General features: G+C 40.4%; 2 protein-coding genes across 3 annotated transcripts in view; one reads left to right on the top strand and one right to left on the bottom strand.

Annotated features, from left to right (window-relative positions):
- Positions 1–17,105, bottom strand: part of LOC126092228 (transmembrane protein 62-like) — a 76,237-nt gene extending 59,132 nt beyond the window's left edge. For both annotated transcript variants that reach the window (XM_049907726.1, XM_049907727.1), the window contains exons 1-7: positions 16,798–17,105; positions 16,603–16,714; positions 16,389–16,526; positions 7,112–7,326; positions 6,540–6,778; positions 303–458; positions 74–221 (exon numbers count right to left, since the gene is read on the bottom strand). In XM_049907726.1, the coding sequence (XP_049763683.1) occupies positions 74–221; positions 303–458; positions 6,540–6,778; positions 7,112–7,326; positions 16,389–16,526; positions 16,603–16,714; positions 16,798–17,022 (1,233 nt within the window). In that variant the 5' untranslated portion in view covers positions 17,023–17,105. The remainder of the gene's footprint in view (positions 1–73; positions 222–302; positions 459–6,539; positions 6,779–7,111; positions 7,327–16,388; positions 16,527–16,602; positions 16,715–16,797) is intronic.
- An 85-nt stretch (positions 17,106–17,190) lies between these two features.
- LOC126092235 (gem-associated protein 6-like) lies at positions 17,191–18,825 on the top strand. The gene is made up of 2 exons (XM_049907739.1): positions 17,191–17,592; positions 17,667–18,825. Exons 1-2 carry the CDS (start codon positions 17,441–17,443, stop codon positions 18,022–18,024), a joined length of 510 nt encoding a protein of 169 aa, XP_049763696.1. The 5' UTR covers positions 17,191–17,440; the 3' UTR covers positions 18,025–18,825.
- The last annotated feature ends 4,888 nt before the right edge of the window (positions 18,826–23,713 follow it).

Below are 23,713 nucleotides of genomic sequence, written 5' to 3'. Positions count from 1 at the left end.
TGTACAGTTTGTTATAACAGTAATAATAAATCCTGTCTATACTTCAGAAACATTTAGTTTACATCTGACTTACTGTTATCTCATATATTCCAGAGTTAAATTTGTCAGGACTCCAGTTGGCAACAAACAATGGGCCCTCAATGTGTACACAGTCTTGCCAAATTTCTTTGTCCAATGTAACTTGTACTTTTTCAACAGGTGCCAAAGAAAATGCTAATATTCTGAAATAACAAAATGCATTATAGTTATAATGTAACAACAAAATTATTAAGCATCATAATGTCTAGGTATAAACGTCTTGCCTTATATGTGTTGAAGTGTGTATCCTTTCTAATGGTTCTCTTCCTGGTAGTGTGTATAAGAGATGTTTTGGATTGGTAACCAACACAACAGGCCAGTCTCGATGCACAACATCAACAAAAGAAAACAACCCATGATCCATAACACCTAAACGATACCTGCAACATTGTAGTGAAATTATTTCAAACTTTCAGGAAAGAATCCTGACAACGAGTTAAACAAAAACATGTGAAAGTAATCAAAAAGTCTACTTACTGCCATCAGTGAAGTTGCAAATAACAAGATGGATGTCAAATTATTTTTTAAAAAAAGCAGAGAGACACCTTGTAAGTGAAATAATACTACAAAGGAAGGAAAATGTGGACTTTTTTTGTAATGATTAATACAAAATAATTCAGTCTAATTTCACTCTTTTCATTACCCACACATTTATTATGAAATACATGTATTGGCACTTATATGTAAGAATCCTCGAGCTCCTCAAGAGACTAAGCAAGATTTCAGTTATCAACTTTATAGAATATTATTATTGTATCAGCTGTACAGAATATTATTACTGTGCACTTCTGCAGAATAACTTTTTTTTTATATTAGCTGCACTACCCCAGAAGATTATGCCACAGTACAATAGTGAGTGTAAGTATGCAAAGTACGCTAGCAGATTCATATAAAAGTCAGCTGGAGCACTTTGTTTACCTTATTCATATGCTGACGCTATCTCTGTTTGTTATCCATCTAGATGACTAAGAACATCAGACATGGAGCCTCATCCAGCGTGTTCCTGTTGATCTCCAATTCTAGCACCTCTTGTTGTTATTGTTTGTTTGGAATTATATTATTTCTAATCGTTCTAATATTTATGTTAAGCTGTCTGCTGAGAACCAGTTTTAAGCATTATTCTCCAGTGTCTGATATGGATGTGTCTGGGCTTTTTGTCAGTACATGTGCATCATCAGCAAACATCACAAATTTTTAAAGATCCTCCAATGTTCCAAGTAAATCAGTTGTGTAAGCCAAGAACAGGATTAGACCAAGCACCAAACCAAGCATGGCACCATATTTAATGTTTCTCTACTTTGAATTCAGTTTTACTCCTGTTGTATCATTCGTTAATGTGACACGATGTTTTCTGCTATTAATATATGACTCCATCTTCACTTTTAAAACCACACCATTTTAGTCCCCCTAGTAGAATTGTATCATCCAGAGAGGCCTTGGAAAGATCACAGAAAATGGTAGTTCTACTAGAAATGAATTAGTGAAGCGCTGGTAGATAGGCACAATAAAAAACACACAAACACACACACAAATTTTCGAGCTTTCGCAACCCCCGGTTGCTTCGTCAGGAAAGAGGGAAGGAGAGGGAAAGATGAAAGTATGTGGGTTTTAAGGGAGAGGGTAAGGAGTCATTCCGATCCCGGGAGCGGAAAGACTTACCTTAGGGGGAAAAAAGGACAGGTATACACTCACGCACGCACACACACACACACACACACACACACACACACACACACACACACACACACACACACACATATCCATCCACACATATACAGACACAAGCAGACATATTTCAAGGCCTTTAAATATGTCTGCTTGTGTAAATATGTCTGCCCGGTGTAAAACCTGTCCCATGCACCCTCCCACCACCACCTACTCCAGTCCTGTAACCCGGAAGGTGTACGCGATCAAAGGCAGAGCCACGTGTGAAAGCACCCACGTGATCTACCAACTGACCTGCCTACACTGTGACGCGTTCTATGTGGGAATGACCAGCAACAAACTGTCCATTCGCATGAATGGACACAGGCAGACAGTGTTTGTTGGTAATGAGGATCACCCTGTGGCTAAACATGCCTTGGTGCACGGCCAGCACATCTTGGCACAGTGTTACGCCGTCCGGGTTATCTGGATACTTCCCACTAACACCAACCTATCCGAACTCCGGAGATGGGAACTTGCTCTTCAGTATATCCTCTCTTCCCATTATCCACCAGGCCTCAATCTCTGCTAATTTCAAGTTGCCGCCACTCATACCTCACCTGTCATTCAACAACATCTTTGCCTCTGCACTTCCGCCTCGACTGACATCTCTGCCCAAACTCTTTGCCTCTGTATATGTCTGCTTGTGTCTGTATATGTGTGGATGGATATGTGTGTGTGTGTGTGTGTGTGTGTGTGTGTGTGCGCGCGAGTGTATACCCGTCCTTTTTTCCCCCTAGGGTAAGTCTTTCCGCTCCCGGGATTGGAATGACTCCTTACCCTCTCCCTTAAAACCCAAATCCTTTCGTCTTTCCCTCTCCTTCCCTCTTCCCTGACGAGGCAACCGTTGGTTGCGAAAGCTAGAATTTTGTGTGTATGTTTGTGTATGTTTGTGTTTGTTTGTGTGTCTATCGACGTGCCAGTGCTTTCGTTTGGTAAGTCACATCATCTTTGTTTATATATATATAATTGTTGGGTTCAAATTAATGATATGAATATAATAGAGAGAAACATTCCACGTGGGAAAAATGTATCTAAACCCTAAAGGGAACAGCCATGGGTACCAGGATGGCACCCTCGTATGCCAAACAATTCATGGGTCGCTTAGAGGAAGCCTTCTTGGTCACCCAGGCCTGCCAACCCAAAGTTTGGTACAGATTTATTGATGACATTTTCATGATCTGGACTCACAGTGAAGAAGAACTCCAGAATTTCCTCTCCAACCTCAACTCCTTTGGTTCCATCAGATTCACCTGGTCCTACTCCAAATCCCATGCCACTTTCCTTGATGTTGACCTTCACCTGTCCAATGGCCAGCTTCACACGTCCGTCCACATCAAACCCACCAACAAGCAACAGTACCTCCATTATGACAGCTGCCACCCATTCCACATCAAACGGTCCCTTCCCTACAGCCTAGGTCTTTGTGGCAAACGAATCTGCTCCAGTCCGGAATCCTTGAACCATTACACCAACAACCTGAAAACAGCTTTCGCATCCGGCAACTACCCTCCCAACCTGGTACAGAAGCAAATAACCAGAGCCACTTCCTCATCTCCTCAAACCCGGAACCTCCCGCAGAAGAACCCCAAAAGTGCCCCACTTGTGACAGGATACTTTCTGGGACTGGATCAGACTCTGAATGTGGCTCTCCAGCAGGGATACGACTTCCTCAAATCCTGCCCTGAAATGAGATCCATCCTTCATGAAATCCTCCCCACTCCACCAAGAGTGTCTTTCCGCCGTCCACCTAACCTTCGTAACCTCTTAGTTCATCCCTATGAAATCCCCAAACCACCTTCCCTACCCTCTGGCTCCTACCCTTGTAACCGCCTGGGTGTAAAACCGGTCCCATGCACCCTCCTATCACCAGCTACTCCAGTCCTGTAACCCGGAAGGCGTACATGATCAAAGGCAGAGCCACGTGTGAAAGCACCCACGTGATTTACCAACTGACCTGCATACACTGTGAAGCCTTCTATGAGAGAATGACCAGCAACAAACTGTCCATTCGCATGAATGGACACAGGCAGACAGTGTTTGATGGTAATGAGGATCACCCTGTGGCTAAACATGCCTTGGTGCACGGCCAGCACATCTCGGCACAGTGTTACACCGTCCGGGTTATCTGGATACTTCCCACTAACACCAACCTGTCAGAACTCCGGAGATGGGAACTTGCCCTTCAGCATATCCTCTCTTCTCGCTATCCGCCAGGCCTCAATCTCCGCTAATGTCTAATTTCAATTTGCCACCGCTCATACCTCACCTGTCTTTCAACAACATCTTTGCCTCTGTACTTCTGCCTCGACTGACATCTCTGCCCAAACTCTTTGCCTTTACAAATGTCTGCTTGTGTCTGTGTGTGTGTGTATACCTGTCCTTTTTTCCCCCTAAGGTAAGTCTTTCCGCTCCCGGGATTGGAATGACTCCTTACCCTCTCCCTTAAAATCCACATCCTTTCGTCTATCCCTCTCCTTCCCTCTTTCCTGACGAAGCAACCGTTTGTTGCGAAAGCTTGAATTTTGTGTGTATGTTTGTGTTTTTTTGTGTGTCTATCGACCTGCCAGCGCTTTTGTTTGGTAAGTCTCTGTTTAGATATATTTTTCCCACGTGGAATGTTTCCCTCTATTATATTCATATAGAGGAGACTTTACAGGAGCCGAACTGAGCTGCTGCTATTGTCAGAAAGGTAGTTCAATACTCTGTGAAAGCTACCCTCTCACAAATATTTTGAGAACATGGGAAGGAGGGATGTGGGTCTACAATGAGGGTCACTTGCTTATCACCAATTTTATAAGTGCGAATTACTTCAGTCTTTCAAGAAACAAAGGAAATCATAGGCAGTAGCAAGTCAGCACGAGAAATACCAAATAACTATGAGGTTCCTGCTTTTCATCAATCTAATGATTTTTCTGATCTAACAGATGATATGCAATACTGATGTCTTGGTGGTGAAGAATACAATGACTAAGTACATCGAATGTAACAACTTTCAAAGGTCCATGTCTGCACCTGCGTTTTAGGACACTGTTAGGAATAATTCATGGAATTTTGTGGCCAATGATAAGAATTTAATACCACCCATCCAACTATTACTATCAACTTAGTACAATTTGTCTTGCTCTGTATATTCATTTTCTGTCTTATAATTCTCCAAATTGCCTTTGCTTTATTCTTGGAACTTCACATTTTTTTGCATTTAATACAGGGTTACTACCTTTTTGATGACACTGTGAAATATTTTGCAACACTGCTTGTAGTTCATCTTTAAGTCTCCATTAAAGATAAACATCTGTTTCAAAGAAAGCTCTCTCTTCCTGGTACAACATAATTTGTTCCTTTAAAATGGCAAAATCAAAGCCAGTGCCCAGTGCTGTAGGCTGGGTGCCAAGTTCTGGGCACTGACCATTGCAGTCAATGATCAGCCAACACCACATCCCAGTAGCAGCTACTGTTCTTCCACCTCCTCCTGTGAGACAATGAGTATCCGGGACAATGGCCAACCCTTCAACAAGCCTCTGTATTAGCGCGTGAATTCAATGGCAGGGAGTAATGTGGGAATTGCCTCCCTTTCACATGGTCAGGAGCCAATAGCTGTATTTACAACTGCCCCCCCCCCCCCCCCACCCCAAGGCCAGCCAGAGAAGTACGCACACTGCTGCAAGTGAGAGCCAGCTCTTTGAACAGTGTCACAATCAATCCTGCTGCCCAATTGCGTGGAAGGCCGTAATGGCAACGTTCCAACTGGGTACGGGCACAACTGATTGGCATGATGAGTCAGCTACTCCCCACCGACATCCACCACAAAAAACTGCTGACCTTTGTGGCCCACAAAAACTGTCATCTATGCAGAAATGTTAGGTCAAAGGTTGGCTATCGTGAACTCTATGGAGCGGGGGGGAGGGGGGGGGGGGGGGGGAACAGGGGCATCACATACGTAAGATTGTCCTTTATCGCCACTTTAGTATCTGCAGAAAGCACGACAATGCTACAACTCGACACAACTGGTGCGCTGGTGACTAGGTGACAACTGGGGAACAGAACCCTGTGAATGGAACCAACTCACAGTATGAATTTAACTATTGGAAGTAGAGTGCCTATACGCACGGGGATATGTACATGACAATAACTCAGCACCTGGCTGGCATGGGTGGCCAGTGAATGAACACATGACAACTCTCAGCACGAGCACCAGGCTAGGTCTGCGACGGCCTAACTCTGCAGGACCATCGGACTGCTCCACTTACTGCAACTTGCAAGTAAACACTGACATCAGCAGGTCTACCCATATGACACAACATGTGCCCTACATGGCAGGTTCCTGAACTACTCCGCTATTCTACCCATGCCTGTTCATCTTCCTCTATTGAAACATCCACTGGCAGAGATTCAGAATTGTGAATCCAAGGTAAACTATTCCCACTGACTGATGAGTAAAGTTTCCTTCAATAGTGTAACTGAATCAGTATTATACTCTACCTAATTGCTAAATTAAGTTCAAAATATTTCCTGTTGTGGCATCCGTTGATTTTTGGATTGCTGTTGCTTGTTATAAGCCAACTCTTGTGCTAACATAAACAAATGTATACCGGCATGGAGGAGAGTGCCACACTATAGAAACAATGTATTTCACTAAATTCTTTACACTTAATGAACTATGAACAAATATTATAGTTTAAGTAGTATGAGAGGTACTACAAATATTGTACAAATGACTCTGCACACAATATTTCTCAGTACTTTGGGATACCTACATGCGATTATCTTTCCAGTCAGCAAGTTCAAGTTCTAGAAAGCCATCATTTTGTATTGTGTACATATTTGGAACAACACCTCCCAACATATGGAAATGACCACAGAGGTACGCCACAGATTGAGGTGGTCCACCAATCAATGCTCGCGCACCTGGCGATGGGGCTAAAATGCAGGATGTTGGATAATGACCAAACCATATCACCGCATCACTAGTAGCGGATGCTTCCTCTGCCAATCCCTGTTGCAGTGGGATGTGAAATGAGAAATATGTAAAGATATGATCAGAAAGTTTCGTGAAATTAAAAATGTAATGCCAATCTACCACTTAAAATTCTTTTCCGACTATTAATAACAAACATGCAATACATATGATATTAGTTCAATACAGATGTAGCACCCCAGTTAATTTTATATGTCATTAATGTTTCCATAAACACACGAGTTTTTCAGATAGCTGTTCTGAAAGATCTTTTACTCACAATACTTGAAATGAAGAATGAAAAATGGTTCTGATCCAAAATGAAACAGTTATATGTTTAAAATGCAATTTTACAAAAAAACCAAAGCTAACCTTAACATGTGATATCTCCTCGGCAGACAGCACACCGATGAAGTTGAAAGGACGTCGGGGACCAGGATCGAGGCATGCATCCATTGCAATAAATGAATATGTGTCTCCATTGTGCCTCAGTCGGTATAAGTAAGACTTTGGGTGTGCTGGTCCTTGTACTGAATAGTTCCGATAATAATTTCTAGCTGACTGTATGCCTGGGACATTAAAATTATCTGTAACAGATGTATATTATTTGAAATATGAAACTCATAGCTCTGAAAGAACTATACTGAGGTGACTAATTAAGTAACAGACGTGGTTGATGTATGTAACATTCTTAAGTGAAATGTGGCAAATATGTTAAGTGCTCTGAAATTAGGCCAAGATATCTTCATTAAAACAAATAAATAAAATAAGAAACAAAAGCATTCCACAATCAAGCTCACAGGACTGCACAACGTTGACCAGACACTTTGTCATCCTCTGTCATATGAAGTCATTTTCAGGTTACCTTCCATTCATTCAGAAAGCTGTTGCACTTGGTGCTATATTGACTTGTACATTATAGATTGCAGCGAAAAGTCATCCTTTTTAAATTTTATTGTGCAGATCTAGATTTCGGCTAGAGGCTAGCTGAAATCTAGATCTGTACAATAAAATTTAAAAAGGACAACTGATTGCTGCAATCTATAATTTACAAGTGAAGTAATTTTGGTGCAATACTGGGGGAGGGGGGAGGCGGGAGGGGCAAGGGGAGGCTTTTTCAGCAAATGTTGGCTTTCTAGACCTCGGAGCCACTACTTATCATTCAAGCAGCTCCTCAATCAGGATCACAAAGCTGAGTAGACCTTGTTCCAGTCCTCCCATCAAGGAAAAATGCCTGGCATTACCAGGAATCAAACCTGGGTCCTCTGTATGGTTGTAAATCACACTGACTAATCAAGTACGAGGCAGACCTTTATACAACACATACGCTTAAAAATAGTAGTAATAATTCATGGTGTGAACTATTTTGCAATTTCATTATACTTCTAGAGGGCCAAAATCAAGATATGAAAATGTACACAAGACGGACATCCATCATCATTTAGTTGGCGAAACATTAGTAAATTGCATTTGGGCATGAATAGTTCACTAAAACTACACTACTTCCCCACGAATTAAAAACAAATATGAAGAAGCCAGTGTATGTGATGATAGCAAAAAGAATGGTTAAAAATAAGAAGTTTCTCTGAATGAGAGAAAGACATAAACCAGTGGGGCATGAAACTAAACACCACTATTCAGGAGCAGTGAATTTATTCTGATTCCAAATTAGACAACACTCGCAAATGGGCTACACTGAGCCACGCTGCTGGTTCACAGTGATTTTGTGACGGTGAAATCTTCTCAATAAATGGCTAAGCTAACGACTGAGGAGGAATCAGTTAATTTGTCTAAAGAAAACTGAAAAGGAAAATACAGAAAATGTCGCTTTCGGCTAGAAGGAAGCTGAGTCACTTCAACTTGGTTCAAGAACTCTTACTCACACCTGCTGATTGGCGAAAGTATTTACAGATGGATGAGAATAAGTACATTACATTGCTCCAAACTGCCACCCCTAATCATCAGGGCAAAGGATACAAATACAAGACAAGCCATTACCCTACTTGAGAGACAGACTGCCACATTTTGGTAGATTACACATGGATGTACCTATGATGAAATGAAATTCCCTACAGGTATTTCACCTCAGTTTTTTATCAGATGATTCCTGACAACTGCCAATTGATTCTGTGTTGCTTACAACACCATATAAATATAGGCATATATCGAAAAACCTGCAATAAAACTTTAAATTATTTAAATATTAAAAAAGGTTTGCAAGAAATCATAAACAATGTATATAAAATGTTCTTGCTTCTCACAATTATTCCTTTCAATCATTATTGTTGTTAACTGGACTGACAGAAATGTTAATTGCTGCCACAACTGTTTTCTCATTTATAGTTGACAGAGCAGTAATGGTATGCTCAGTAACTGTGCATTCCTTAAGTTAAGAGTTTGTGTCACTAAAGCTGTTTGCCAACAGAATCATGTAGTAATTTTTGTTTATCCACATACGATGTGGGGATGGAGATAGGTTGTTTTATTCCTCTGGCTATTTTTCTGACACTTGGTTTCTTTACACTTGAGGTTATTTGAAAGTTGTTGACCTGTACAAGAAGGAATGGGTGTTGAATATGCTCACCAGATGATCATCGAATGGGTCAACCTCTGAAAACAAGAATAAAAGTAAAATATCACCCATAATAAAGTGTGTTTCAAAAAATTCATCCAGTTTCATAAGACTACATACTTTATATTAACAAGGATAGAAATTTGGAGTAAATTTTAACTTACGACCACAACTAAAAGCTTACATCAGCAGCAGTTGTTAAGTTGCCTTCCATTTACTGCCATTAGAGATCTATATGGTGCAGCTGGATCACTATCTCTTAGCCCAATGTGCACTGAAGTGGGACAATGACAACAGCACAAGAAAATGAGAGTTGCATTCTCCATGTCAACAAGTGCAATTCAGTTACAACTGTGTGCTGCGATTTTTCCTCCTGAGATCAAAGTATTTGATAACAGCAACAGTAGTTTATAGACACTGGTTGCTTTTATACGAGGAATTTTACAGGTTTCCCAAATATGCTTGTTCAAGAAACAGAGCACATTCAATGAAGTTTTAGTCATCCTGCCAGCCGAGAGAGAGCCATCCCTCACATGTCTATCTGGTGTGTTTTCAGGCAATGTTTTTATTTCCAACCATACAAGATTCAACGGCTACAAGTCCTTCATGATGGTGATAAAAATAAGTGCAGTTTTGCACATACATTCTGGGTGTGGAGATAGAACATAACAATTGCCTTTCATTTTTGGTGTTCACTGATATCGCTATGTTTCATTAAAGTGGAAAGTGAACTGCCACAAACTAAACTCAGACTATGGGGAACGCAACACCCATATACCATAGTTGAGCACAAGAGAGACTTTCCATAGCTTCATGTGTTTAGAGCCATTTTCTGAGAAAATACTTATGGTTTTCTTTTGTGGAGAAGAAACAGTTACATGGATAGCGTACCCAGTAAAGTTGTAGATCTGGCTTCTTCCACAATGGCAAGATGATGCCAAAAATTTCATTTTTCAACACGATTATGTACCATCGCACTGATACCTGCATGCAAACACATCTTAACAATCAAGTCCTTCAGTGCTTGATCAGCTATAAGAGGCCTAAAGACCTCTTACTCCAACATAGGCCTCTAAGACCGTCTGATATGATGGCAAGGTTTTTCTTTTAAGAATTCACCTATGTGCCTCCCCTTCTGACAATCTTGGGTGGTCTGCAATGGAACATAACTACAGCAGTGAATGCAGTAACTTCACGCTTGTACAAGTAAGGGACAAGTTTTACTACACAATCTGGATGACTGTTATGCTCATTGAGTGTTTGTGGAAGATAAATCAAAACATTGATCCTAAATGAAAAAAGTATTCCAAAGATTATATGTGCATGCATTTAAAAGATGTACCTTCACAAAACTGGAAGGTTCCTTTATAAGTAGAAACTCTGTAGTCCTGTGCATAAGTTAAAATCCACATCAAGTTTCTATTTTCATTCTTGTGCAATACATACTCTTAGGAAAACTAATGAATCTTTTTGAAATGCCAGGTTTATAAAATGTCATCGTTATTAATAGGCAGGCAGCTGTACTGTTACTTTAGGAGAAAGTAATTTAACAACTGAACACACTAGCGATCTAGCAGGCCTTAATTCACTGTGTGTAGGAAAACTCAGATGGATTTGTGTGGCTTGGCAATGTGGATTTTGGACGTACAAAAAAATCCAATTAGACCAGACATGCTATTCCACTCCATCCAAGTTTCTGTACACACAGTGAGTACTGTCTCAGTTTTAGGCCATTTGGGCTTGCTTGTGCAGAAAGAATGCAAAGAACACTATATAGATGCTACAGACATAAATGATAAGCACTAAGACAGAGGGCAAGAAAGCTAACTGAATAATAACACACATACTTGAAACCAAAGTGGAAATGTAACTACGCAAGCAGATGTGAGTTTAAGTAATAAGTAATAAAATGGTTTCCATAAATTACGGAAAAATCACAAAAACTGAAAGAGCTTAGGAAAACGTTTGGCAATAGGTTTTATTGTGATAGAGCTGCAGAAACCTATCACATGGAAATCAGTGCTACTGTGATAAATTTGTGTTCTCTGTACATGGCAGATATCTGCAATTTGGAAGATCATGCAGAGTGAGGGAAGGCAGTTTGACTTGATTTGGATTGAATTTTCTGGATGGTGTGTGATGGTAGTGCACTGCAAATAAGAGAGTGATCAGACTGCATTGGCCAAATGTTTAAACGTTCATCCTCAGTCTGAAGACACATTTGGTGCAGTTCTCCATACTAGTCTATCCTGCGCAAGCTTCTACATCTGTACGTAACTACTGCAAACAAATCCAGTAGAACCTGTTTAGTGCCGTGAAGCATTGGTCTTCTTTTACAGTTTTTGTCCCCCACATTTCCCTCTATTACCAAATTAACTATTTTTCTATTCCTGACAGTGTGCCCCAGCAACCTACAATTTTTTTTAGTCCAGTTGCCACATAAAGCTTTGGCTTCACTGGCAGAAATATTGTATCATGGCAGACTTTACAGTTTTTATTTCTTCTCTCTGAACTTGCCTTTTGCAAAAGGTTTGCCAATAGTATGTATGTAAGGTGGCAAGCCACATGTGAAGTTTCATCTGCTCAGTTCAGGAGCATGCTGAACTACATACCAACTGAAGTGAGATTTTATCTTGTAAAGTGATGACAGGTATGCTTTGATTTGAGAAGAAGCCAGTACCAATCATCATCCATTAGTGAGGATGATAATGCCTGCAAAAGAGGCAGTGTCTGTGTGTGGCACTGTATGTTCCGATGGATGCAGAACTTCATATCCCTCCGCACAGAACTGTGCCTACACATATCTAGATTGATGACACACTTTATGTATATGGTCATCCTTATGCTAATGGAACAGGTGATGACCTTGTCCCGAAAGATGATGAAAATTGCAAGTACAGGACTCATTTGAGACTGCATTAAATACTGCACCACATTGCTGACAACTAACCAAGACACAATCATACAGAGTATCTTGACAGATACGATAGGCTTGATGAAAGATTGAGTAATAGAACCCAGTATGTTATATAGGATGGCAAATGTTGGAACAGAAATAAAAGTATCACTGAGTGTGTGTAAAAGAAGCACAATAGGAACTCCACTGCTCTCAATATACAGGGTGAGCACGAAGTCTTGCCCTGATTATAAAAATTTATAACAGAATAACCATTTGACATTATAATTTACATTTGATGCTGTTACATGGGTTAGTGTTATTAGTTTTTTAAGACCTCTTACGTTAGTAAACCTCAACATGTGCTGCCTTGGTAACTCAGAGAAAGTCGAGGTGTTATTCCAGTTCCTGCCAGGTGTTTTGTAACATGGGTTCTGTCACAGTACCCACAGCAGCTTGTATCCTAGCCTTCAGTTCGTCGACATCAGCAACTAGTGTGATGAAGACTCTGTGCTTGATACAGCTCCAGAAAAAATGTCAAGGGGCATAATGTCTGGAGAGCGGGGTGGCCAGGGTGTTGGACCATTCCTTTCAATCCACCGATCTGGACATTACTCCCCTCTCCAGACATTACGTCCCTTGACTCTTTTTCTGGGGCTATATCAAGGACAGAGTCTTCACCACACCAGTTGCAGACATCAACAAACTGAAGGCTAGGATACAAGCTGCTGTGGATACTGTGACAGAACACATGTTATGAAACACCTGGCAGGAACTGGAATACCGCCTCGACATTCTCTGAGCTACAAAGGGAGCACATGTTGAGGTTTACTAACATCAGTGTTCTTTAAAAAACTAGTAACATTATGTAATAAACACTACGTAATGGCATCAAATGTAAATTATTATGTCAAACGGTTATTCCGTAATAAATTGTTATAATCAGGGCAAGACTTAGTGCTCACCGTGTATATAAATGTTGTATCAGATAAAATCAGCAGCACTACAAGACTATTCACTGACCATGTTGTTATTTACAGGAAAGTATCATTGTCATACGACTGTATGGAAATGCAGAAAGTCTTTGACAAAAATTTCCACACTGTGTAATGATTGGCAGTTGTCTTTATATGTGGATAAATGCAAGACAATGCAGTAAGAGAAAGAACCCTGACAGTACAGACTTAAATTTGTCAGAAGAGTGCAGTGTATCTGTAAAGAAAACTGCATACAAGCCACTAGTGCGACCAAGACCTTATCAAGGAAGCACAGTAATAGACACTGAACAAATTGAGAGATGCACAACAAAGACCTTAAAATGGTGGTATAGCCTCTATGAAATGGTAAGAGAAATGTACGGGGAACATAAATGTGAACCCTTGGAAGAAAGATGGCTTGATTCTCACAAACCCTGTTGGATAAGTACTTGGACTTGACACAGACTGTGTGCTCATTCTGTTGTCATCACTGTATATCTTAGCTACAGGATGGTGAGAATAAGATAAGGGAGATTAGGGCCTGTACAGAAGCACACTGCATGGGCACCAGCTGATGTTACCATGGAAACATAGTAGCTGGTGCAACATTACTATTGACCACTGTGGTGCCACTACTCAGATGGTGCTGATCCTCAAGCACACATTCTGATGGGAACATGCCAGACTTTGCCATATAAGCCAGTCCAAAGCCAGACTAAGCCAGTTTTGTTTTAGGGTTCAAGAACAACTAAGATTACACCAACCCATGTCAGAACCTTAGAACACTAATACAGAAAAGGAGCCCAATTGATGGAAGGAAAGAGAGCTAAGAACAAGGACTTCCTCATGGAGAAAAGCCCACAAAATATGCCATAAAGACAATGGAGGTCTCGAATTAAAGATTAAATGTCTTTTGTCATATTGCTGTACTGCATAAAAAGTGAAATGCAATCGACAGCCTGTGTGTCATTTGCTAAAATGGGCGATAACTCAGATGGCAAACATATATTAGATTATAAGTGGTAAAAAAGGGCATTCAGTCAGGAAATGGTGCACCATCAAAGATTGATGACAATGAGCACAAACTGGTGGGAATCACCACTTAACAAATGGTGATGGCTAAAACGACAGTGTCCAATACGCAACCTAGCTAAAATGATCTCCTCGTGGCGAGAGGGCCAAGAGGTGGTTGGCCAGGTCGCTGGAGAGGTATAAATCCCTGGAGTTTGTTCCCATGAAGGGAAGACCAGTGGTGTTGACAAAGTGACACCACCTGCTGACAGACGGCAACATGGATATCATTGGAAGAAATGGAAGAACTAACAGGCTGAGGCAGGAGGACTGCAGCCTCGGCAGCAGCGACAGCATCCTCGTTTCTTGTCGTATAAACATTACAGTGGCTCTCTCAAGAGTGAGCTAGTGGAAGTTTTCTTGGACCTGTTGCTCTAAGGGATGGATGGTGTACAGCACACAGAGACTCTGAAGGGCACTAAGAGAATCAGAGCAGATGACACATTTGAAAAGCCTGTGTTGCTGGATGTACTGGGTGGCCTTATAGGAGGTGAAGAGCTCTGCTGTAAATACTGAGCAGTGTTCTGGAAGCCAATACCGAAAATCATCGGTGCCAATGACGCACCTGACACCACGGTCAGTCTGAGAATCATCAGTGTACACAAACGTGCTATTGCTAAGTTCTGTGCGAAGATCAAGAGTAGTTTCCTTAGGAGGTGAATGAAGTCCAAGGTGAACATGGGCCACTGACGCATGAAGCCAAGATGGTGAAAGGTTCACACTCATTGGTAAAGTGGCAGGTAGTGTGAAGTTAAGCTGCCGGAACAAGAGCTGAAGGCAACTCCTGGAGGTAGCAGAGAAGAGGGACGCTGGCCATACTGGCGGTCCAAGGAATCATTGAAGACGGAGGCATAGGATGGGTGGCCAGGTATGGCAGACAAACGGCATGAGTATACACTGAGGAGAACATCACACCAGTATGACAACAGTAGTTCAGCAGCTTCTGCATAGAGACTCTCAACTGGGCTACTGTAAAACGCACCAGTTGCGAAACGAATGCCACAGTGGTGGATTGTATTTAGATGGCATAAGGAGGACAGACACACAGATGCATAAATGAAACACGCATAGTCCAGTTTCCAACGGCCAAGGGATCGGTACAATCAGAGGAGGGTGGTGCAATCTGTTCCCCAAGAAGTACTGCCTAGGATACTTGGGACACTGAGGGCCCGGGTCCAGCAGGCAGCCAGGTAAGACACATTCGAGAACCAAATATTCAAGTAGTCCCACAATAATCTGTGCGAATAGCTAAATTAATTAGTGCAGTATATTCTATTTCCTCTAGAGGATTGCTTAGTGGTTTTAGATTAAAGTGTTGTACATAAAGAACAAAACTCATTCTTTCTCAAATTCCATGGATACTGTGAAGTATCTGATAGGTTATTATACAAATGATTGGTTTTGGTTTATCTCTATTAAATGTTTAGCCTGCCTGCTGTATTCTCATTAGCTAGGCCTGCTTAAGATCAGCTGTCAACACAATGTCTTGGATCCAACAAACCAATCTAACATGTAAATAACAGCACCTACCCTATTATTAAGTTTTACTTAATTACAATTGGCTTCTTACATACATTTAAATACACAAATTTCATTTTTATCTTCTTATTTGTAACCTATACAGATGATATTAATAACTAGTCATTTTCAAGGGAATTAAATAGCAGCTTAGCCTTTATGAACTACATGGAGCAATTTCTGACAAATCGAACATCAACCAGTGGCAGAATACCACCTCACTATTAAGGCAAGAAAAGAAGTGTGTAAGGTAAACAGTGAACTACAGTTCAGTCTAGCAATGGAAAAATAAGTGTTAAACCATACCATTTTGTTAGGAACTGTTCTCATACCATGAGAAAAAAACCTAAAAAAACAACTCTAAAATGTGACATTATATACTGACTCTCTGATGACTACTACACCAAATGCAAAGTGATGGTCACAAAAACATACGTGCACCAAGACTGAAAGAACATCATAAGCCAGATAACTGCTTATTAAAACTGGTTAAGTTCTTTGTGCTGAGAAGCAGCATGCAGCAAACACAGATAGGCAAGGAATTCAATACGAGTAGATACGCTATTTAGGCATCTGGAACTAATAGTCAAATGATATAGAAATCTATAAACCAACCATGATTGCCTCTGATATCTAACCACACCGTCTTTTCGTTTATTTTAGTTTCATCTAAAACATTTTTGTATACCATCCATTCCTTTACATACTGGCGTGATCCCATGTTGTCTTCCGATTTGGCATCTGTTAGATCACCTTCAACAAAAATCATTCGTAAAAGTCTAGATACGAAGCGAAGTCCCAACTGCATGTCGCCATTAACTATACAAACCTGATGCCAATACAACTGATGGCCTAATGGCATCAACTGTAATGTCACAAAACTCTTTAAATTCCGTGACCCGCGTCTCATCGTGGAAAATACTAATGTGTATGTCTGACACCTGTAATCGTTCAAGTCATTGACCTTCTCAGTTAAAATTAAAAAAGTAAATTGCTTTCTCATATTAACGTTCCTAATACAGACCTGCAAAAACCACATCAAATTTTCGGACGAGTTCCCTATTATAACAGTGTCAGTATCCGTGCCACCTCTTTCCTTGTCTTTCAGCCGCCTGGACTTGAATGAGAATTTGTTGTTTTCGAGAACTTGGTCAATATCTACAGTTATGACACTAACAAGATTAGAAAGGAATATAGAAAAAATTAGGACCATTACAACTGCCACTAAAGCTTTCCGTAACACGGGCATGTTTCCTTGTGAGTTTCCTACGTATTCTATGTTTTATTTACAACAGTATACACAGAAACTGAAACAATCTCCGTCACCATCAGGTTGACCAACACCTGTATAGTGTATACGAATGATACCGAGCATGTCCGCAGTCTTAATGTTGTCATCCTGCTAGTAGTTGTTTTGTTTCATTTATCGTAGGTAGCTTCTATGAAATTATGCTTGGCTTAAGATATCTTGAATTTCGTGGTAGTGATATGATATTGTGTCTAGGTGTTTGCTATTGTGTTAGTGATTAATCTGTCAATGCTTGTGTCATTATTTAAAATTATCAGTACAAATCTCACAACCACGACTTCAATACTTCTGAAGCCTTACACGGTTACACATGTTGGTTAACCTGAGTGTTTGTAGCATTTAACGAGTTGGCGCGATTATGGGTGAAAACAAGTGTGATTTTTCTCACGCAGTATTCGTAAACAATCCGATTCAGTTTCGGTCTTACGTCCACAAATATGTGGAAGTGGAAACCACAGAAGGCGACGTACATAAAGGAACACTGTATACCATTGATCCTGTTTCCGAGAGGTATGATAACTCCAGTTACTTTTCGTTGTAATTATTATCTATGTTAAAAGTAATCTCAATTTTATTTCCTTCAGCGTTGTTCTCGTAAATAAAAATGAAGACAAACTGAGTATGGATATCATAATGGGACATGCTGTGAAGTCTTTGCAAATTAAAAAAAGTTGTGAGGAAGCACCAGTTGACGTGTTCTTAAAGAAGGATGAAGAAATGCCATCAGGTGAAATCGAGCGACGTAAGGGAAGATTGGCGGGTTGGTTACAAAAGAACAGGACACCAGTAGAAGAAGACGGCCAGATTTTACGAATTGGGAGTGTTGTAGAAATACACCCACCGTATGGAGTGGATAGCTGTCTAAGCAGTAATGAAATTATATTGGACCGCATACAGAAACTGATGTTATCGATGCCAGATAATTACGATCTGGGAACATGAACGCTCTTTTTGGTATGAATGGCGAAACAGGTGTAAAAGATGAGACGTTGTCATTAAATTATTTTTACTGTAGACTGTGAAAGAGATTTTAAAATATGTGTTTATTCAATGTTCTAATGTCTCAAGTTTTGAAGTAACTTCACTGGGATGCATTACTTGTAGCCCCAGTGTGGTTCTTGATATTACTGTATGCATGCTACTAGAAAAGTCTGAAGATGCTCAGCCATTGTAACTTGTTGGCAATTACTCTTTGGTTAATACTCATAGTGAATACACACAATTTGGATTGTGCAAGGTTAACATGTTGATTGACATATGCATAGTGATGAATGTTTCATTGGCAAGCCACTGCACCTAGTGTAAGGTCTGCTGGCAGCATTGTGGCAGTCGACTTGTGAAGTTAATTTGCTGTAGCACTTCTTGTTACTATAGATATTGAACTATTAAATATTTATTTTGTGTTTCCTCTTACTACTTGTGTGTCCTTGTGGGTTGACGATAATTTAATAACTGCACCTCTTTTTCCTTGATTGTTGACTAACTTTCAAGGTAAAAAGAATAAACTGTTGGTTGTTCAAAATGTATCAGATTTGGTTATGCTGTTGTGATACACATAATTTTCTTTTGTAGAGCAAATGTTCTGTATGGTGAAATAGAAGCTGCTGTTTTCTAGCAAATGGCTTTGTTTTACCCTATATCTTATCAGATAGATTGGTGTGCGACTGCTAAGAGTATACTTCACATCTCACGTGTGCTTGTAGCAGTTTGACTGACTTGATTAATAATAATAATAAAAAAATAATACAGTAAAAGCCTTCACAGCCAGTGCTTACTTCTATTCAAACTTCCAGCCTGTGTGGTGTGGTCAATGTAAAAACTATTTGTTGTTGTTATTGTCGTCTTCAGTGCAAAGACTAGTTTGATGCAGCTTTTCATGCTACTGTATCTTTTGCAAGGCTCTTCATCTGTGAAAAACTACTACAACCTACATCCTTCTGAATCTGATTACTATATTCATCTGTTAGTCTCTATGATTTTTACACCCACACTTCCCTCCAATACTAACTTGACAATCCCTCGGTGTCTTGGAATGTATCCTATCAACTGATGCCTTCTTTTAGTTAAGTTGTGCCACAAATTTCTCTTGTCATTCTTTTCAGAACCTCTTTCTTCATATGCAATCTACTCATCTAATCTTCAGTGTTCTTTTGTAGCGCTACATTTCAAAAGCTGCTATTCTTTTCTGTCTATTCTGTTTATCATCCATGTTTCGCTTCCGTACATATGGATATTTTAGCCCTGTTTGCAGGAGACATCTTTAGGGACAAGCAATCAAAATTTATGTCACTTATCAGAGATGCACTAGCATCACGTGATCAATAATAATACCCTGGGTACAGCTCATAATGGCCCATAAAGCTGGGACCTTTTGAGGTTTTTTCCACTGTACAGTGTTTCTCTGCAGATATCTCCTGCAGAGTGTGAAATGTCAGTAAATAGTATCTTACATCAACCGCAGCCTCTGAACCCAAAAGCTTACATACAAGTAGTGTTAATTAGTCTTGTCATTGTTGTATGGAGGTAGAAATAAATAGTTTGCTTTGTTACTGTTCAAGCCTAAATTGTGGAGGCAGAAGTCAAGCTTTCGACCATAATTAGCAAATTTTCCTTTCCCTTGTTCAGATTAACAACAGTTTTGGAATGCAACAAATTTTGTACTTATAGAAGAAAAAACTGTAGAAATCACTCTTCAGAATCTAGAAGAGGAAAGTCCTGAACAGAGCCCAATGAAACATCTGTGGGAACTGGCAGGGGTTGTATTTGGCCGACTTTTAGCCACTGTAATTAATTGCTGATTACTGATTGGACAAAATGTGTTAAAACATAAATAACAACATTCAAGCTTGAGAGAGGAGATTTCTGTAAGTGTTAATATTAACCTATGTGATCATTCCATTTCACATCCCCACAAATTGTCACATCCAGCTATTTGTACGAGTTGAGTGACTCCAGTTGTGACCCACTGCTATTGTAATAAGATCATTATTATACAATGTGGAAAGTAATGATTCCAACACACTTCCAAAGGGCATGTCAGAAGTTACTTCTACCTCTGTTGATGATTCTTCACCCAAAAAAATCCTCAGAGCAGCCACAAATTTCATTTTATACTCCATGTGATTGTTCTTCATAAACAATGGGCTTTGCCAGTGTCATGTGTGCTGCTGTGACACAGATTGATGGACTGTAGGTGTAAGCACAACAGAGGGATCTGTGGAGAAACCGGGCAAACATGGTTCTAGAAGTTGGGCAGCAAACTATTCAGAAGTTGCACAGGCAACAGCTTGGATAATTCACTGATCTGGCCGTCCTGTGGTACCGTGAACAGCTGAAAGCAAGGGGGAAACTACAGCCATTATATTTCTCCAAGGACATACTAGCTTAATGATGGCTTCATCCTCTTGGGTAAATTACCCCAGAGGCAAAACTGTCCCCAGGCAGCAGACTTGTGACATAGGATTGAGAAATGTAGGGTTCCCATAAATAGGTCAGGTGTGCACTACACATCAGAGGCTGCTACTCACATACCTGACTGCGTGGGTTGAACACAAAGTTTTTGATTAGGTGACTCTCCATCCAGTCAAGATAAGAATAGCTGTAGGAAATGCAGAAGCATCAGTGTAAGATCAAAAGAAATGCCTCCCACAGGTGAGAGTATTAAAATCCTAATGGCAAACTGCAGAAGCATTCGCAACAAAGTGTAAGAGTTGGAAGCGCTCAGGAAAAGCAGTGAAACTCGCATACTACTAAGTATGTACAGAAAGCTGGTTGAAACGCAAGATTGATAGTAATGAGATTATTGGGGAAAATTTAAATGTATATCCAGGGTTGCCACAGATTCTGGAAATCGGGGTATTTCAAACATGGTGGGGAAATTTGGAAGAGAAGCAGTGGAAAAATCTTGGTTTTGTCTCAGTAGATGAAATGGTTTTTTTTAATGAGGTGTCGTGCATCGTTGCTGGTTGGGTGCAGCCAAGTACATGCACTGCTTCCCTACTCCCTCATTCCTACTGCTTCTCCCCTTCTTACCACTCGTCTCAGCTTGCAGTCAGTGCTGCCAACACTTCCTGCTGCTAGACTACCAGCTGCCAATGAGAGACGGGGTGGTGTGAGGAGTGGTTTGTTTGGACCTGATTCTCAGAGACTGTAGACGCAGCAGCCAGAGATGGTGGTAATGTGTGTGTGTGTGTGTGTGTGTGTGTGTGTGTGTGTGTGTGTGTGTGTGTGTGCGCGCGCGCGCGCGCGCGCGCTCATTTTCTGACAAAAGCATGGCCTTTCTGCGGGTCAGCAATTATCTTTATGGTGATTTGCCACGTATCTTCATTATTATTGAGTCTCAGAGTATTTGAACAAGTTATGTTGCATGGTTGACCACCATGGTCTCAGTCCATCAACATGCTGTCTGTGGCTCGTGAATAGCTGGCCACACGAGTGTATTACTGCGAAAGGCCAACACTGTAGGCCACTGCTGCGAGTATCTGTAGTGGATCGGGCGTGCTGATTTGAAGCCATACAGTTCCCACTAACGTGCAGGCGCTGCCTGTCGGATCTAGTCTCACCATCTGCCCGCAGGCCTGGTCACTTTGTGTGTAGTGTAATGCAGTGGATTTTCAAGGTTTATCCATGGACCCAGGACTGTGGTGCTCCTCAACGGGCCGGAGACCATGGGTGATGGATTTCAAGAATTGTGACTGTCTCACCGCAAGTACATTGCACAGTGCCCATATTATAGACATTTTATTTCTTCTAGTGCATTTTGGCACTTCGAAAGTAGTTCGTATATTAGAAAATATGGACTATAAGAAGAAGAAAATTGTGGTGGTTGCTGGCAGTTTGTACGCTATGTACTCGTGTATTTCTTGGAGGAAAACCAACGCAATACCTGTAAAATAATAGATATAACACATTGGGTAATAACCGACAACAACGAACATAGCAGAACCAACATTTTATTGACCGTCACCTAAAGTGTTGGTTTACACAATTCTTCCCCACCTTATACACTTCTTTCAAAAAGCCAACTTTTTTCTGAGGTTATTTCTGAAATCAGTGAAGGTATTTTTAATCTGTCTTGCGACTCTGAGCAAATGTGTGTTTTTGTCACCCAATGTGTTTTGTTTTACTGAAATAAAATAACATCAGTGGTCTTAATGAAATATACTATTTGGCTTGCTTTCTCCATCTAAAAACAGTTCATTACAAAAGATGTTGATTAAGATTTTTGCTCACATCGGGAAACGCCATCTGCTTGCACGTTTATTTCCTCGGTTGCAATATTGTTTCTTGTACGGTAGCTGCAAAGACACATTGTCAACTTACATCTTAACTTACCCTTGAGATCTCAAAATTTGTCAGGGATAAATACTAAAACTTGTCTGGAAATCAGGAAATTTCATCTGGGGAAACTTGTGGCAACCCTGGATGAAAGAATAGGAAAATGGGAAATGGAAGTGGTGTATTTGTCACAAGAAACTAAAATGCACCCAGATAGAAATTGAAGCTGCATGTGAGATTTATTGGGCAAACTCAGTATCAGGGGTGTGCCTAAAATAATAATAATTGGATCCTACTATTACCCACCAGATTCATCTGGAGAAAACCTCACTTCAGTTGTACTTAAGTCCCCCAATCATATTGGAATCATCAGTGGAGACTTTAATAATCCAACAAATAATGGGGAAAATTACATTGTTGTTAGTGGTGGGTGTAAGACATCCTGTGAAAATTTATTAAGTGCCTTCTCTGAAACTATCTAGAACAGACAGTTAGGAACCGCACTCATGATGGAAATATGTTGGATTTAATGGTAACAAATAGACCTGACCTCTCCGAGGATGTCTACATCAAAACTAGTATCAGTAAGCGTGATTTGGTTGAGGCAATGATGATTATCAAAGGACAATTAAATCGAGCAGAAAGACACATCTATGTTCAATGGCCAAACAACGGAAACTCCAGGTAGGAATATTAACAATGTAGGAAAAGACAGATTGGTATTTACCGTAAGGAGGACATGTGAAGTTGCAGACAGGCACAATTAAAACACACAGCCTTCGTCAGTGAAAGAGACACACACACACATACACAGAGAGAGTGTCTCTCTCTCTCTCTCTCTCTCTCTCTCTCTCTCTCTCTCTTTATAATTATGCCTGTGTGCGACTTGACCTGTCGTCTTTATGGCAAGTAGCACTCAGTCTTTTCCTATATGTTCAGTAAACTAGGTAAAAAAATCAGTAGTGTTATATCTCGGTGAGGAACTTGAAACTTTCAGCATAGGGCAGGAGCATGTAGAGCGACTCTGACTCAAGTTTAAAAGAATAGTTGAACATGCACTGAATATGTATGTACCTAGTTAATAATGAGAGGAAACCTCAATTGTATAGCCACTGTAAAGAAATTGAGATTACTGCATAATACATGTAAAACAAAGCCTAGGAAAGCAGAAGCTGAAATGCTTAACTCAGTTTTCAAATGTTCCTTTACAAAGGAAAACCCAGGAGAACTGCTCAAATTTAATCCTCTTACCACTCAAAACATGAATGAAATAAGTATTGGTGTCTGTGGTGTTGAGAAACAACTGAAACTGCTAAAACTGAACAAAGCTCCAAGACCCAATGGAATTCCTGTC

Source organism: Schistocerca cancellata, chromosome 7 (genome assembly GCF_023864275.1).
Source record: "Schistocerca cancellata isolate TAMUIC-IGC-003103 chromosome 7, iqSchCanc2.1, whole genome shotgun sequence".
Taxonomy (NCBI): Eukaryota; Metazoa; Arthropoda; class Insecta; order Orthoptera; family Acrididae; genus Schistocerca; species Schistocerca cancellata.
The sequence above is the reverse complement of the archived record's forward strand: the minus strand, read 5'-3'. Positions and strand labels throughout refer to the sequence as shown.

What these genes read in the sequence shown, in the direction of transcription:
- LOC126092235 (XM_049907739.1), top strand. Translation starts at nt 17,441, where the DNA reads ATGGGTGAAAACAAGTGTGATTTTTCTCACGCAGTATTCGTAAACAAT. An exon ending in ATTGATCCTGTTTCCGAGAG is followed by an intron (nt 17,593 to 17,666) that starts GTATGATAACTC and finishes TATTTCCTTCAG; the next exon opens with CGTTGTTCTCGTAAATAAAA.